The sequence below is a fragment of the Pseudophryne corroboree genome, chromosome 2 (assembly GCF_028390025.1).
Source record: "Pseudophryne corroboree isolate aPseCor3 chromosome 2, aPseCor3.hap2, whole genome shotgun sequence".
Taxonomy (NCBI): domain Eukaryota; kingdom Metazoa; phylum Chordata; class Amphibia; order Anura; family Myobatrachidae; genus Pseudophryne; species Pseudophryne corroboree.
In genome coordinates this window covers 547026338-547043623 of record NC_086445.1, presented here as the reverse complement: position 1 = coordinate 547043623, position 17286 = coordinate 547026338, and the positions used below count along the sequence as shown (strand labels likewise).

The window sequence follows — 17286 nt, the reverse complement described above, 5'->3', positions numbered from 1 at the left end:
TGCTGGGACTCCGTAAGGACCATGGGGATTATACCAAAGCTCCCAAACGGGCGGGAGAGTGCGGATGACTCTGCAGCCCCGAATGGGCAAACTCTAAGTCCTCCTCAGCCAGGGTGTCAAACTTGTAGAATTTAGCAATGTGTTTGACCCCGACCAAGTAGCTGCTCGGCAAAGTTGTAGAGCCGAGACCCCTCGGGCAGCCGCCCAAGAAGAGCCCACCTTCCTCGTGGAATGGGCTTTCACTGATTTAGGATGCGACAGTCCAGCCGCAGATTGTGCAAGCTGAATCGTACTACAGATCCAGCGAGCAATAGTCTGCTGTGAAGCAGGAGCACCCAGCTTGTTGGGTGCATACAGGATAAACAACGAGTCAGTTTTCCTGACACTAGCTGTCCTGGAAACATAAATTCTCAGGGCTCTGACTACGTCCAACAACTTGGAAGCCTCCAAGTATTTAGTAGCCGCAGGCACCACGATAGGTTGGTTCAAATGAAAAGCTGATACCACCTTAGGGAGAAACTGGGGATGAGTCCTCAATTCTACCCTATCCATATGGAGAATCAGATAAGGGCTTTTACATGACAAAGCCGCCAATTCTGACACACGCCTGGCCGAAGCCAAGGCCAACAGCATGACCACTTTCCACGTGAGATATTTTAATTCCACGGTTTTAAGTGGCTCAAATCAATGTGACTTTAGGAAATCCAACACCACGTTGAGATCCCAAGGTGCCACTGGAGGCACAAAAGGAGGCTGAATATGCAGCACTCCCTTAACAAAAGTCTGAACTTCAGGTAGTGAAGCCAGTTCTCTCTGGAAGAAAATCGATAGAGCCGAAATCTGGACCTTAATGGAACCCAATTTTAGGCCCATAGTCACTGTAGGAAGTGCAGAAAACGGCCCAGCTGAAATTCCTCCGTTGGGGCCTTCCTGGCCTCTCACCACGCAACATATTTTCGCCAAATGCGGTGATAATGGTTTGCGGTCACTTCTTTCCTAGCTTTAATCAGCGTAGGAATGACTTCCTCCGGAATGCCCTTTTCCTTCAGGATACGGTGTTCAACAGCCATGCCGTCAACGCAGCCGCGGTAAGTCTTGGAATAGACAGGGCCCCTGCTGCAGCAGGTCCTGTCGGAGCGGCAGAGGCCATGGGTCCTCTGAGATCATTTCTTGAAGTTCCGGGTACCAAGCTCTAATTGGCCAATCCGGAACAATGAGTATAGTTCTTACTCCTCTTTTTCTTATTATCCTCAGTACTTTGGGTATGAGAGGAAGAGGAGGGAACACATAAACCGACTGGTACCCCCACAGTGTCACCACAGCGTCCACAGCTATCGCCTGAGGGTCCCTCGACCTGGCGCAATATCTTTTTAGCTTTTTGTTGAGGCGGGACGCCCTCATGTCCACCTGTGGCCTTTCCCAATGGTGTACAATCATTTGGAAGACTTCTGGATGAAATCCCCACTCTCCCGGGTGGAAGTCGTGCCAGCTGAGAAAGTCTGCTTCCCAGTTGTCCACTCCGGAAATGAACACTGCTGACAGTGCTAACACATGATTTTCCGCCCATCGGAAAATCCTTGTGGCTTCTGCCATCGCCATCCTGCTTCTTGTGCCGCCCTGTTGGTATACATGGGCGACCGCCGTGATGTTGCCTGACTGGATCAGCACCGGCTGGTGTTGAAGCAGAGGTCTTGCCTAACTTAGGGCATTGTAAATGGCCCTTAGTTCCAGAATATTTATGTGTAGGGAAGTCTCCTGACTCGACCATAGTCCTTGGAAGTTTCTTCCCTGTGTGACTGCCCCCCAGCCTCGAAGGCTGGCATCCGTGGTCACCAGGACCCAGTCCTGTATGCCGAATCTGCGGCCCTCTAGAAGATGAGCACTCTGCAGCCACCACAACAGCGACACCCTGGCCCTTGGAGACAGGGTTATCAGCCGATGCATCTGAAACCGAACCCCCCCGAACTTCACGCTTTTTACACGGGTCCGAGGCAGACTCGGATCTTCCCGCCTTGCTCGGCTAACCCGAGCGCGCCCGAACGTCATCATCCCGCTGTCGGATTCTCGCGAGGCTCGTATTCTATCGCGAGACTCGGATTCTATATAAGGAGCCGCGCGTCGCCGCCATTTTCACACGTGCATTGAGATTGATAGGGAGAGGACGTGGCTGGCGTCCTCTCCGTTTAGAGTAGACTAGAGAGTAGTAGAGAGTAGAGACACTTGATTTACTAATTTTGGGGAGCATATTAGGACGGAGTACTACTTGCTGATAGTGTGACCAGTGACCACCAGTTTAATTAATCCGTTCTCTGCCTGAAAAAAAACGATACACAGTGTGACACAGTCACATACCATATCTGTGCTCAGCCTCAGTGTGCCCTCAGTGTGCTGCATCATCTATATAATACTGTATATCTGACTGTGCTGAGTGCTCACTGCTCACACAGCTTAATTGTGGGGGAGACTGGGGAGCAGTTATAGCAGGAGTACATATTTTAACAGTGCACACTTTTGCTGCCAGAGTGCCACTGCCAGTGTGACTGACCAGTGACCACTGACCACCAGTATATTGTGATTGTCTGCCTGAAAAAGTTAAACACTCGTCGTGTGGTGTTTTTATTCTATAAACGCATTCTGCTGACAGTGTCCAGCAGGTCCGTCATTATATAATATATACCTGTCCGGCTGCAGTAGTGATATATATATATTTTTTATATCATTATCATCCAGTCTATATTAGCACTGCAGCAGACGCAGTACGGAGGTCCACGGCTGTAGCTACCTCTGTGTCGGCAGTCGCTCGTCCATCCATAATTGTATACCACCTACCCGTGGTGTTTTTTTTTTTTCTATCTTCTTGATACTAGTAGCTTACTTTAGGAGTCTGCAGTGCTGAGCTGACAGTGTCCAGCAGGTCCGTCATTATATAATATATACCTGTCCGGCTGCAGTAGTGATATATATATATATTTTTTATATCATTATCATCCAGTCTATATTAGCAGCAGACGCAGTACGGTAGTCCACGGCTGTAGCTACCTCTATGTCGGCAGTCGCTCGTCCATCCATAATTGTATACCACCTACCTGTGGTGTTTTTTTTTTCTATCTTCTTGATACTACTAGTAGCTTACTTTAGGAGTCTGCAGTGCTGAGCTGACAGTGTCCAGCAGGTCCGTCATTATATAATATATACCTGTCCGGCTGCAGTAGTGATATATATATATATATATTTTTTTTATATCATTATCATCCAGTCTATATTAGCAGCAGACGCAGTACGGTAGTCCACGGCTGTAGCTACCTCTGTGTCGGCAGTCGCTCGTCAATCCATAAGTATACTAGTATCCATCCATCTCCATTGTTTACCTGAGGTGCCTTTTAGTTGTGCCTATTAAAATATGGAGAACAAAAATGTTGAGGTTCCAAAAATAGGGAAAGATCAAGATCGACTTCCACCTCGTGCTGAAGCTGCTGCCACTAGTCATGGCCGAGACGATGAAATGCCAGCAACGTCGTCTGCCGATGCCCAATGTCATAGTACAGAGCATGTAAAATCCAAAACACCAAATATCAGTAAAAAAAGGACTCAAAAATCTAAAATAAAATGGTCGTCGGAGAAGCGTAAACTTGCCAATATGCCATTTACCACACGGAGTGGCAAGGAACGGCTGAGGCCCTGGCCTATGTTCATGGCTAGTGGTTCAGCTTCACATGAGGATGGAAGCACTCAGCCTCTCGCTAGAAAAATGAAAAGACTCAAGCTGGCAAAAGCACAGCAAAGAACTGTGCGTTCTTCGAAATCACAAATCCACAAGGAGAGTCCAATTGTGTCGTTTGCGATGCCTGACCTTCCCAACACTGGACGTGAAGAGCATGCGCCTTCCACCATTTGCACGCACCCTGCAAGTGCTGGAAGGAGCACCCGCAGTCCAGTTCCTGATAGTCAGATTGAAGATGTCAGTGTTGAAGTACACCAGGATGAGGAGGATATGGGTGTTGCTGGCGCTGGGGAGGAAATTGACCAGGAGGATTCTGATGGTGAGGTGGTTTGTTTAAGTCAGGCACCCGGGGAGACACCTGTTGTCCGTGGGAGGAATAGGGCCATTGACATGCCTGGTGAAAATACCAAAAAAATCAGCTCTTCGGTGTGGAAGTATTTCAACAGAAATGCGGACAACATTTGTCAAGCCGTGTGTTGCCTTTGTCAAGCTGTAATAAGTAGGGGTAAGGACGTTAACCACCTCGGAACATCCTCCCTTATACGTCACCTGCAGCGCATTCATCATAAGTCAGTGACAAGTTCAAAAACTTTGGGCGACAGCGGAAGCAGTCCACTGACCAGTAAATCCCTTCCTCTTGTAACCAAGCTCACGCAAACCACCCCACCAACTCCCTCAGTGTCAATTTCCTCCTTCCCCAGGAATGCCAATAGTCCTGCAGGCCATGTCACTGGCAATTATGACGAGTCCTCTCCTGCCTGGGATTCCTCCGATGCATCCTTGCGTGTAACGCCTACTGCTGCTGGCGCTGCTGGGAGTCGATGGTCATCCCAGAGGGGAAGTCGTACTCGTAAGACCACTTTTACTACTTCCACCAAGCAATTGACTGTCCAACAGTCCTTTGCGAGGAAGATGAAATATCACAGCAGTCATCCTGCTGCAAAGCGGATAACTGAGGCCTTGGCATCCTGGGCGGTGAGAAACGTGGTTCCGGTATCCATCATTACTGCAGAGGCAACTAGAGACTTGTTGGAGGTACTGTGTCCCCGGTACCAAATACCATCTAGGTTCCATTTCTCTAGGCAGGCGATACCGAAAATGTACACAGACCTCAGAAAAAGACTCACCAGTGTCCTAAAAAATGCAGTTGTACCCAATGTCCACTTAACCACGGACATGTGCAGGGCAGACTCAGGACTATATGACTGTGACAGCCCACTGGGTAGATGTATGGACTCCCGCCGCAAGAACAGCAGCGGCGGCACCAGTAGCAGCATCTCGCAAACGCCAACTCTTTCCTAGGCAGGCTACGCTTTGTATCACCGCTTTCCAGAATACGCACACAGCTAAAAACCTCTTACGGCAACTGAGGAAGATCATCGCAGAATGGCTTACCCCAATTGGACTCTCCTGTGGATTTGTGGCATCGGACAACGCCAGCAATATTGTGTGTGCATTAAATCTGGGCAAATTCCAGCACGTCCCATGTTTTGCACATACCTTGAATTTGGTGGTGCAGAATTATTTAAAAAACGAGAGGGGCGTGCAAGAGATGCCGTCGGTGGCCAGAAGAATTGCGGGACACTTTCGGCGTACAGGCACCACGTACAGAAGACTGGAGCACCACCAAAAACGCCTGAACCTGCCCTGCCATCATCTGAAGCAAGAAGTGGTAACGAGGTGGAATTCAACCCTCTATATGCTTCAGAGGTTGGAGGAGCAGCAAAAGGCCATTCAAGCCTATACAACTGAGCACGATATAGGAGGTGGAATGCACCTGTCTCAAGCGCAGTGGAGAATGATTTCAACGTTGTGCAAGGTTCTGCAACCTTTTGAACTTGCCACACGTGAAGTCAGTTCAGACACTGCCAGCCTGAGTCAGGTCATTCCCCTCATCAGGCTTTTGCAGAAGAAGCTGGAGACATTGAAGGAGGAGCTAACACAGAGCAATTCCGCTAGGCATGTGGGACTTGTGGATGGAGCCCTTAATTCGCTTAACAAGGATTCACGGGTGGTCAATCTGTTGAAATCAGAGCACTACATTTTGGCCACCGTGCTCGATCCTAGATTTAAAACCTACCTTGGATCTCTCTTTCCGGCAGACACAAGTCTGCTGGGGTTCAAAGAACTGCTGGTGACAAAATTGTCAAGTCAAGCGGAACGCGACCTGTCAACATCTCCTCCTTCACATTCTCCCGCAACTGGGGGTGCGAGGAAAAGGCTCAGAATTCCGAGCCCACCCGCTGGCGGTGATGCAGGGCAGTCTGGAGCGACTGCTGATGCCGACATCTGGTCCGGACTGAAGGACCTGCCAACGATTACGGACATGTCGTCTACTGTCACTGCATATGATTCTCTCCCCATTGAAAGAATGGTGGAGGATTATATGAGTGACCGCATCCAAGTAGGCACGTCAGACAGTCCGTACTTATACTGGCAGGAAAAAGAGGCAATTTGGAGGCCCTTGCACAAACTGGCTTTATTCTACCTAAGTTGCCCTCCCACAAGTGTGTACTCCGAAAGAGTGTTTAGTGCCGCCGCTCACCTTGTCAGCAATCGGCGTAAGAGGTTACATACAGAAAATGTGGAGAAGATGATGTTCATTAAAATGAATTATAATCAATTCCTCCGTGGAGACATTGACCAGCAGCAATTGCCTCCACAAAGTACACAGGGAGCTGAGATGGTGGATTCCAGTGGGGACGAATTGATAATCTGTGAGGAGGGGGATGTACACGGTGATATATCGGAGGATGATGATGAGGTGGACATCTTGCCTCTGTAGAGCCAGTTTGTGCAAGGAGAGATTAATTGCTTCTTTTTTGGTGGGGGTCCAAACCAACCCGTCATTTCAGTCACAGTCGTGTGGCAGACCCTGTCACTGAAATGATGGGTTGGTTAAAGTGTACATGTCCTGTTTATACAACATAAGGGTGGGTGGGAGGGCCCAAGGACAATTCCATCTTGCACCTCTTTTTTCTTTCATTTTTCTTTGCGTCATGTGCTGTTTGGGGAGTGTTTTTTGGAAGGGCCATCCTGCGTGACACTGCAGTGCCACTCCTAGATGGGCCAGGTGTTTGTGTCGGCCACTAGGGTCGCTTAGCTTACTCACACAGCTACCTCATTGCGCCTCTGTTTTTCTTTGCGTCATGTGCTGTTTGGGGAGTGTTTTTTGGAAGGGCCATCCTGCGTGACACTGCAGTGCCACTCCTAGATGGGCCAGGTGTTTGTGTCGGCCACTAGGGTCGCTTAGCTTACTCACACAGCTACCTCATTGCGCCTCTGTTTTTCTTTGCGTCATGTGCTGTTTGGGGAGTGTTTTTTGGAAGGGCCATCCTGTGTGACACTGCAGTGCCACTCCTAGATGGGCCAGGTGTTTGTGTCGGCCACTTGGGTCGCTTAGCTTAGCCATCCAGCGACCTCGGTGCAAATTTTAGGACTAAAAATAATATTGTGAGGTGTGAGGTGTTCAGAATAGACTGAAAATGAGTGGAAATTATGGTTATTGAGGTTAATAATACTTTGGGATCAAAATGACCCCCAAATTCTATGATTTAAGCTGTTTTTTAGGGTTTTTTGAAAAAAACACCCGAATCCAAAACACACCCGAATCCGACAAAAAAAATTCGGTGAGGTTTTGCCAAAACGCGTTCGAACCCAAAACACGGCCGCGGAACCGAACCCAAAACCCGAAAAATTTCCGGTGCTCATCACTACTGAAAATGCGACCTGGACCACTTGTCCAACAGATCCCACTGGAAGATCCTTGCATGGAACCTGCGAATGGAATTTTTTCGTAAGAAGCTACCATCTTACCCAGGACTCGCGTGCATTGATGCACCGACACCTGTATTTGTTTTAGGAGTTCTCTGACTAGAGATGACAACTCCTTGGCCTTCTCCTCCGGGAGAAACACTTTTTCCTGTTCTGTGTCCAGAACCAAACCCAGGAACAGTAGACGCGTCGTAGGAACCAGCTGCGACTTTGGAATATTCAGAATCCAGTCGTGCTGTTGTAGCACTTCCCGAGATAGTGCTACTCCGACCAAGAACTGCTCCCTGGACCTCGCCTTTATAAGGAGATCGTCCAAGTAGGGATAATTATAACTCCCTTTTTTTATTATTTTTGAAGGAGTATCATCATTACGGCCATTACCTTGGTAAATACCCTCGGTGCCGGGGACAGACCAACGGCAATGTCTGGAATTGGTAATGACAGTCCTGTACCACAATCCTGAGGTACTCCTGGTGAGGAGGGTAAATGGGGACATGCAGGTAAGCATCCTTGATGTCCAGTGATACCATGTAATCCCCTTCTTCCAGGCTTGCAATAACCGCCCTTTTTGAACTTGAACCTTCGTATATAAGTGTTCAAGGATTTCAATTTTAGAATGGGTCTCACCGAACCGACTGGTTTCGGTACCACAAACATTGTGGAATAGTAACCCCGGCCTTGTTGAAGGAGGGGTTCCTTGATTATCCCCAGCTGGAAGTACAGCTTGTAAATTGCCGCCAGTACTACCTCCCCTTTCTCCGAGGGCAGCAGGCAAGGCTGATTTGAGGTAACGGCGAGGGGGAGACGCCTCGAACTCCAGCTTGTATCCCTGTGATACTACTTGCAGAACCCAGGGATCCACCTGTGAGCGAGCCCACTGGTCGCTGAAGTTCCCGAAACGCGCCCCCACCGCACCTGGCTCTACCTGTGGAGCCCCAGCGTCATGCGGCGGACTCAGAGGAAGCGGGGGAAGATTTTTGATCCTGGGAACTGGCTGTCTGGTGCAGCTTTTTTCCCTCTTCCCTTGACTCTGTGCAGAAAGGAAGCGCCTTTGACCCGCTTGCTTTTCTGAAGCCGAAAGGGCTGTACCTGATAATACAGTGCTTTCTTAGGCTGTGAGGAAACCTGAGGTAAAAAAAAATTCTTCCCAGCTGTTGCTGTGGATACGAGGTCCCAGAGACCATCCCCAACAATTCCTCACCCTTATAAGGCAGATGTGCCTTTTAAAGTCAGCATCACCTGTCCACTGCCGGGTCCCTAATACCCTCCTGGCAGAATGGACATTGCATTAATTCTGGATGCCAGCCGGCAAATATCCCTCTGTGCATCCCTCATATATAAGACTACATCTTTAATATGCTCTATGGTTAGCCAAATAGTATCCCTGTCCTGACAGGGTAACAGACCCCGCTGCAGCAGCACTATCCATGCTGAGGCAATTGCAGGTCTCAGTATAGTACCTGAGTGTGTATATACAGACTTCAGGATAGCCTTCTGTTTTTTTTCAGCAGGCTCCTTCAAAGTGGCCGTATCCTAAGACAACAGTGCCACCTTTTTTGACAAACGTGTGAGCGCCTTATCCACCCTAGGGGATATCTCCCAACGTGACCTATCCTCTGGCGGGAAAGGGTACGCCATCAGTAACTTTTAGAAATTACCAGTTTCTTATCGGGGGAACCCACGCCTCTTCACACACTTCATTCACTCATCTGATGGGGGAACAAAACACTGGTTGCTTTTTCTCCCCAACATAAAACCCCTGTTTTGTGGTACTCGGGTTAATGTCAGAAATGTGTAATCCATTTTTCATTGCCGAGCTCATGCAACGGATGTTCCTAGTGGATTGTGTATATGTCTCAACCTCGTCGACACTGGAGTCAGACTTCGTGTCGACATCTGTGTCTGCCATCTGAGGTAGCGGGCGTTTTTTGAGCCCCTGATGGCCTTTGAGACGCCTGGGCAGGCGCGGGCTGAGAAGCCGGCTGTCCCACAGCTGTTACGTCATCCAGCCTTTTATGTAAGGAGTTGACACTGTCGGTTAATACCTACCACCTATCCCATCCACTCTGGTGTCAGCCCCACAGGGGGCGACATCCCATTTATCGGCATCTGCTCCGCCTTCCACGTAACCTTCCTCATCAACATGTCGACACAGCCGTACCGACACACCGCACACACACAGGGAATGCTCTGACTGAGGACAGGACCCCACAAAGTCCTTTGGGGAGACAGAGAGAGAGTATGCCAGCACAAACCAAAGCGCTATATAATACAGGGATTCACACTTCCCACAGTGATTTTTCCCTTATAGCTGCTATAATACACAATATTGTGCCTAAATTTAGTGCCCCCCTTCTCTTTTTAACCCTTTGAGCCTGAAAACGACAGGGGAGAGCCTGGGGAGCTGTCTTCCAGCTGCACTGTGAAGAGAAAATGGCGCCAGTGTGCTGAGGGAGATAGCCCCGCCCCTTTTTCAGCTGACTTTCTCCCGCTTTTTATGGATCTCTGGCAGGGGTATTTTTCACATATATAGCCTCTAGGACTATATATTGTGATTAATTTGCCAGCCAAGGTGTTAATATTGCTGCTCAGAGCGCCCCCCCCCCAGCGCCCTGCACCCATCAGTGACCGGAGTGTGAGGTGTGCATGAGGAGCAATGGCGCACAGCTGCAGTGCTGTGCGCTACCTTGTTGAAGACCGAAGTCTTCTGCCGCCGATTTTCAGGACCATCTTCATGCTTCTGGCTCTGTAAGGGGGACGGCGGCGCGGCTCCGGGACCGAACGATCGAGGTCGGGTCCTGTGTTCGATCCCTCTGGAGCTAATGGTGTCCAGTAGCCTAAGAAGCCCAAACTAGCTCCAATCAGGTAGGTTCGCTTCTTCTCCCCTTAGTCCCTCGTAGCAGTGAGTCTGTTGCCAGCAGATCTCACTGAAAATAAAAAACCTAAAATATACTTTCTTTTCTAGGAGCTCAGGAGAGCCCCTAGTGTGCATCCAGCTCAGCCGGGCACAAGATTCTAACTGAGGTCTGGAGGAGGGTCATAGGGGGAGGAGCCAGTGCACACCAGGTAGTCCTAAAGCTTTCTTTAGTTGTGCCCAGTCTCCTGCGGAGCCGCTATTCCCCATGGTCCTTACGGAGTCCCAGCATCCACTTAGGACGTCAGAGAAATACATGGATACAAAACAAAGAAAGTGGTATAAAATGCGAATGTAAGTGTTAAATGGAGATGCCCTGATCTATATGGTGCAGATTCAATTAGCTGAGGTGTTTATCGCACGACTGCAACTTGTGCTGGAGTTACTCAATTATTAGCGCTACCCCGCGCAGTAATCCGCAGATGGTGCGCATTTAACATAGATTTTTTATCCTTGCAGCCTCATGCACTTAACTTGGGAGTGTGAACATACGTCAGCTGCAAGTACCAGAGCTAGAAATTGGGCAGTAACCGAATAGCTAAGAACTTAAGTCCTGCGGCTAACTGAATCTGCAGCAGCAAATTTGTTAGCAGTTGGGCAAAACCATGTGCACTGCAGGGGAGGCAGATATAACATTTGCAGAGAGAGTTAGATTTGGGTGGGATGTGTTGAATCTGCAATCTAAATTGCAGTGTAAAAATAAAGCAGCCAGTATTTACTCTGCACAGAAACAAAATAAGCCACCCATAATAAGCACACATCTCTGCCGTCTATATGGGCCTTTACTCTCTCTGTACATGTTATATCTGCCCCCCTGCAGTGCACATGGTTTTGCCCATCTGCTAACAAATTTGCAACAGCGATCAGATCTGAAAAAGGCCCTCTGCCACTAAAACTGACAAGCAATTTGATTCATATTGACAGTAGCCTTTCAATTTCCTACTCTTCCTTCAAGAACAAAGAATAAGTTAGTGTACAGCAGGTATTAGTTACTTCTTATCAAACTAGTAAAAATTATGAATCTGTTTATCTCTGTCCAAATTAAAAACTAAAAAGGAAAAAAATATGTAAGAGAAATAACTAAACAATAACATATTAACTGATAATTTGTGTCTATGATTATGTTTAGTATAACGGTAAATGTTTCACTGTCACGCTCTGAAAAAGCATTTGCTGTGTAAGGAAGTAATTTAAAAAATCAATTTGTCAATGTTCTTCACAAGGTAAAATAATCTCAATAAAATTGACGCCAATTATAAAAGAGTGAATAGATTCAAATCAATCTAATTGGAAATTATGTTACAAAATACTCAATGAATCATTCTTTAGTTCAACAATATATTTCCTCCTTTTAACCAAAAGGTGTTTGTACAAAGTTTTCTCCCACAAAATTGTAAGCTGCTGTGTTCTCAGGCTATAGAAATTCGGGTACTATTGTTTCATTAAACTTCACTTTAACCACCACAAAGTAATGCAAACGGCCAAGAAAACCGGTAATCCCCTAGGTCTGAGAATAGCAGTGCTCACTGAAGTGGAGCACACAATTTCCATTAAGCTGAAAAGAACAAATAAATGTTCAAAAACAAAATTGTCTATCTTTTGTATTACAGTATACTATTAGAAAGGATTTTATATTTACATAAAAAAAATGGACAATGACTAAATGTATTAAAAAGTTGTCTTTCCTTGATATTACTAGTATACCTTTTATTTAAACAGATATTTTATGATTAAAATTGTGCAGTTAAAGACAATGGGGTGACATTACCTATTACAGTAGCACAAGCATTATAAGTCTACGTCAGCTCCTCTGTGGGGTGTGAGGCAAAACTTGTGATGCATATGGCTGTAATTTCATCCCAGTACATATTTTTATTTACAAACTATATTAGGCAGGGTATACTTTTTGTTAATAGATACAATTACATGCAATGCAACTGAATGTAAATACAGAGCTCTTTGTAGCTTTTATTCTCAACGTCCGCGTCTGTTATCATTGAAATATAAAACAATAGGTAGCGGTGTTATCACTACTGAATATTGCTGTCTGCAGGAAACACAAATAGACAAACACTCAGGAAAACTATCTGCTGCACAAGCCTCAAGACCAGTGATAAATATGAAACTCTAAATGTGTCACTAATTATCAGACACAACCCTATATTTAAATTAAATAAAAATGCGTATAACAATTACCATTCTAATGTATACACACAGAGAATGCATAATTATTGCTGGGTTAAAGCAAAATATACTTACAGATATAAAAATGTTTAGCAAGTTTTCTAGAGTTGGCAACTGTGGGATAAGTTTCTGCACAACTTTACTGAAGGCTTCAAATATAGAGTGGTCATAAATACTTGTCAAGTAGAAGCTGAAAGAAAAAGAAAACATACATATAAAAACAAGCATCATACAAGCACACAAGCCTATAATGGACTGCATGGAGCCTGAAAAGCACCTATAGTTTTGACAAATGGCCGAGGAATGGAGGGCCATCAGACAGTCATGATGTAGAGCTCACAAATTCTGAATATCCTGTTTCAATCAAGGTTTGGGTAACTTTAACTGTCAATACACATTTTTAAGGGCATAGCTTGTAAGCAGATAGAAATGATCATGGTTTACAATTCAGGGGAGATGACTAAACCAACAATGACACCCTGCAACACCCTGGCCACCTAGGCTGACAAACAAGAGGCTGTGTGAGGTTTAATAATCTGCCATGCATCGCTCAATTTCTATACTACACTTAAAATCCTATTCAGGTTCAGTAGCAGATTCTGCTAAATAGCAGAATCTGCTACTGCTTGTGATCACATGATGGGGGCCGCCCAGCATGCCAAGTCCCGCCCAGCATTGTGATCGCAATCTAATTGCATCGCTGACCAGGAAGTAGCAGATGCCAACCTGTATATGCAGCATGGCTGCGTATGCAGCCGCCCCGAAAACAGTCCAGCCATGACTGCATTAGCCAGACCACTCCCCTGCAACTGTTCATCACCGTCCCCACCGACGCTGTCACGCAAAAGGGGGTATTCAAAAAGTGTAGTTTTTTTGACCAGTTGAAAAAAAAAACACGACTTTTTGCACGTTTTTAGGTCGAATTTACATTCGACCTATTCTATGTTCTGACATGTTTTTTTGACTGGTCGAAAAATTTAGACATTGGCGAAAACCACGTGTATTGGCGAATTTGCTGCCGATACACGTGTTTTGGTGAATTCGCAAGAGATTTTTGCCTGTTTCTTTGCGCAATTTTTGCCCATGCCGGGCGAAAATGGATTAAAAAACAAGACCCCAATTGAATACCGTGACGAATTAATGCAGTTTTTTAGCCAGTCGAAAAAACGGCACTTAATTGAATACCCCCCAAAGTGTGATTGCATACCCTCAAGGATGCAAATCGCACTTTGCTAGTTCGAACACACGCGTAGCAGCCTCTGCACATACACAGAAGTACAAATATCGCTTGATTGCGATTATTGTACTTTACCGATCCCAGCTGAATGCAGGCCTTAGCCCTGATCAGAAAATTACTATTTATGGGTCCCTGAAGGCAGTTGTATTATTACGCTTTTAAACTAATAACCTGTAATACTAGACATGTCTAAAATGGAGGTCTGCAATTTCTAAAGAGATATTGGCGGTGACTGAATTGTTTTTTAGCTGACAGCCACTACATGGCACCAATGATAGCAATTCATTTGTTTTGCTGTTTGGACGTGATCTCCACCGACATTTCTGCTCACAGACTTCCAAGGTGGCAAGCAGAATTGGGTGCCCAAAGGGGAGTTTTTTGGCATTGTGAGCACTATTTTAGTTGGGTTCAACATGCTTTTGGCGCTTAAAATAAGATTTTACTTACCGGTAAATCTATTTCTCGTAGTCCGTAGTGGATGCTGGGGACTCCGTAAGGACCATGGGGAACAGACGGGCTCCGCAGGAGATAGGGCACTTTAAGAAAGCTTTGGTTCTGGGTGTGCACTGGCTCCTCCCTCTAAGTCCCTCCTCCAGACCTCAGTTAGAGAAACTGTGCCCAGAGGATATGAACAGTACGAGGAAAGGATTTTTGTAATCCAAGGGCGAGATTCATACCAGCCACACCAATCACACCGTATAACTTGTGATAAACTACCCAGTTAACAGTATGAACAATTAACATAGCCTCGGTTCAAGACCGACCAACTATAATATAACCCTTATTGAAGCAATAACTATATACAAGTCTTGCAGAAGAAGTCCGCACTTGGGACGGGCGCCCAGCATCCACTACGGACTACGAGTAATAGATTTACCGGTAAGTAAAATCTTATTTTCTCTAACGTCCTAGTGGATGTTGGGGACTCCGTAAGGACCATGGGGATTATACCAAAGCTCCCAAACGGGCGGGAGACTGCGGATGACTCTGCAGCACCGATTGAGCAAACACAAGGTCCTCCTCAGCCAGGGTATCAAACTTATAGAACTTCGCAAAAGTGTTGGAACCTGACCAAGTAGCCGCTCGGCAAAGCTGTAATGCCGAGACCCCTCGGGCAGCCGCCCAAGAAGAGCCCACCTTCCTAGTGGAATGGGCCTTAACCGATTTAGGTAATGGCAATCCTGCCGTAGAATGCGCCTGCTGAATTGTGTTACAGATCCAGTGAGCAATAGTCTGCTTTGAAGCAGGAGCGCCAACCTTGTTGGCCGCATACAGAACAAACAGAGCTTCCGTCTTCCTGGTCCTAGCTGTTCTGGTCACATAAATCTTCAAAGCCCTGACCACATCCAGGGACTCAGAGTCCTCCAAGTCACGAGTAGCCACAGGCACGACAATAGGTAGGTTCATATGAAAAGATGAGACCACCTTGGGCAGAAATTGAGGCCGAGTCCTCAACTCTGCCCTATCCACGTGAAAAATTAGGTATGGGCTTTTATATGATAAAGCCGCTAATTCTGAAACACGCCTTGCAGAAGCTAAGGCCAACAACATGACCACTTTCCAAGTGAGGTATTTCAACTCCACTGTTTTGAGTGGTTCAAACCAAGGTGACTTGAGGAAACTTAATACCACGTTAAGATCCCAAGGCGCCACCGGAGGCACAAAGGGAGGCTGAATATGGAGCACGCCCTTCACAAAAGTCTGTACTTCAGGAAGAGAAGCCAATTCTCTTTGAAAGAAAATGGATAAGGCCGAAATTTGGACCTTTATGGACCCTAATTTTAGGCCCAAATTCACTCCCGTTTGAAGGAAGTGAAGCAAACGGCCCAAATGGAACTCCTCCGTAGTAGCAGCTCTGGCCTCACACCAAGAAACATATTTACGCCATATACGGTGATAATGTTTCGATGTCACATCCTTCCTAGCCTTGATCAGGGTAGGAAAGACCTTCTCCGGAATCCCTTTTTCCGCTAGGATCCGGCGTTCAACCGCCATGCCATCAAACGCAGCCGCGGTAAGTCTTGGAACAGACAGGGCCCCTGATGCAGCAGGTCCTGCCTTAGAGGAAGAGGCCACGGATCTTCTGTGAGCAACTCTTGCAGATCCAGATACCAAGTCCTCCTTGGCCAATCTGGAACAATGAGAATTGCTCTGACCCTTCTTAGTCTTATTAATCTCAACACCTTGGGTATGAGAGGCAGAGGAGGAAACACATAGACCGATCTGAACACCCATGGTGTCACCAGAGCGTCTACCGCTACCGCCTGAGGGTCTCTTGACCTGGCGCAATACCTCTTTAGCTTTTTGTTGAGACGGGACACCATCATGTCTATTTGAGGCAGTTCCCACCGATCCACGATCTGTGTGAAGACTTCTTGATGAAGTCCCCACTCTCCCGGATGCAGGTCGTGCCTGCTGAGGAAGTCCGCCTCCCAGTTGTCCACCCCCGGGAGGAACACGGCTGATAGCGCGCTTACATGGCCTTCCGCCCAGCGCAGAATCCTGGACGCCTCTGCCATGGCCACTCTGCTCCTTGTGCCGCCCTGGCGGTTTACATGAGCCACTGCTGTGACATTGTCCGACTGAATCAGAACCGGTTTGTTCTGAAGCCATTCCTCCGCCTGGCGTAGGGCGTTGTAAATGGCCCTTAACTCCAGGACATTGATGTGGAGACAAGTCTCTAGGCTTGACCAGAGACCTTGGAAATTTCTTCCCAGTGCGACAGCTCCCCAACCTCGGAGGCTCGCGTCCGTGGTCACCAGGATCCAGTCCTGAATGCCGAACCTGCGACCCTCTAGGAGGTGAGCACTGTGCAGCCACCACAGGAGAGATACCCTGGCCCTGGGAGACAGGGTGATCCGTTTCTACAAATGTAGATGGGACCCGGACCATTTGTCCAATAGGTCCCATTGGAAGGTCCTCGCATGGAACCTGCCGAAGGGGATGGCCTCGTATGAAGCCACCATCTTCCCCAGAACTTTTGTGCAATGATGCACAGAAACCTTTTTTGGCTTTAAAAGGTTCCTGACCAGGGCTATGAGCTCCTGAGCCTTCTCCACCGGAAGAAAAACTCTTTTTTTGTCTGTGTCTAGAATCAGGCCCAAAAAGGTCAGACGCGTTGCAGGTACTAGCTGGGATTTCGGTAAATTGAGAATCCAACCGTGCCTCTGCAACGTCTTCACGGACAGAGACACGCTGTCCAGCAACTTCTCCCGAGATCTCGCCTTTATAAGGAGATCGTCCAAGTACGGGATAATTGTGACTCCCTGCTTGCGCAGGAGCACCATCATTTCCGCCATTACCTTGGTGAAAATTCTCAGGGTAGTGGAAAGACCAAACGGCAACGTCTGAAATTGATAGTGACAATCCTGTACTGCAAATCTCAGAAACTCCTGGTGAGGGGGGAAAATCGGAACATGAAGGTACGCATCCTTTATGTCCAGGGACACCATCCAA

The 17286-nt window shown here is 47.2% G+C and overlaps 1 protein-coding gene across 2 annotated transcripts in view; it reads right to left on the bottom strand.

Moving 5' to 3' along the window:
* Positions 1 to 17286, bottom strand: part of RRAGC (Ras related GTP binding C) — a 172299-nt gene that overhangs the window by 55565 nt on the left and 99448 nt on the right. For both annotated transcript variants that reach the window (XM_063954316.1, XM_063954315.1), the window contains one exon: positions 12669 to 12783. In XM_063954316.1, coding sequence (XP_063810386.1) covers positions 12669 to 12783 — 115 coding nt within the window. The remainder of the gene's footprint in view (positions 1 to 12668; positions 12784 to 17286) is intronic.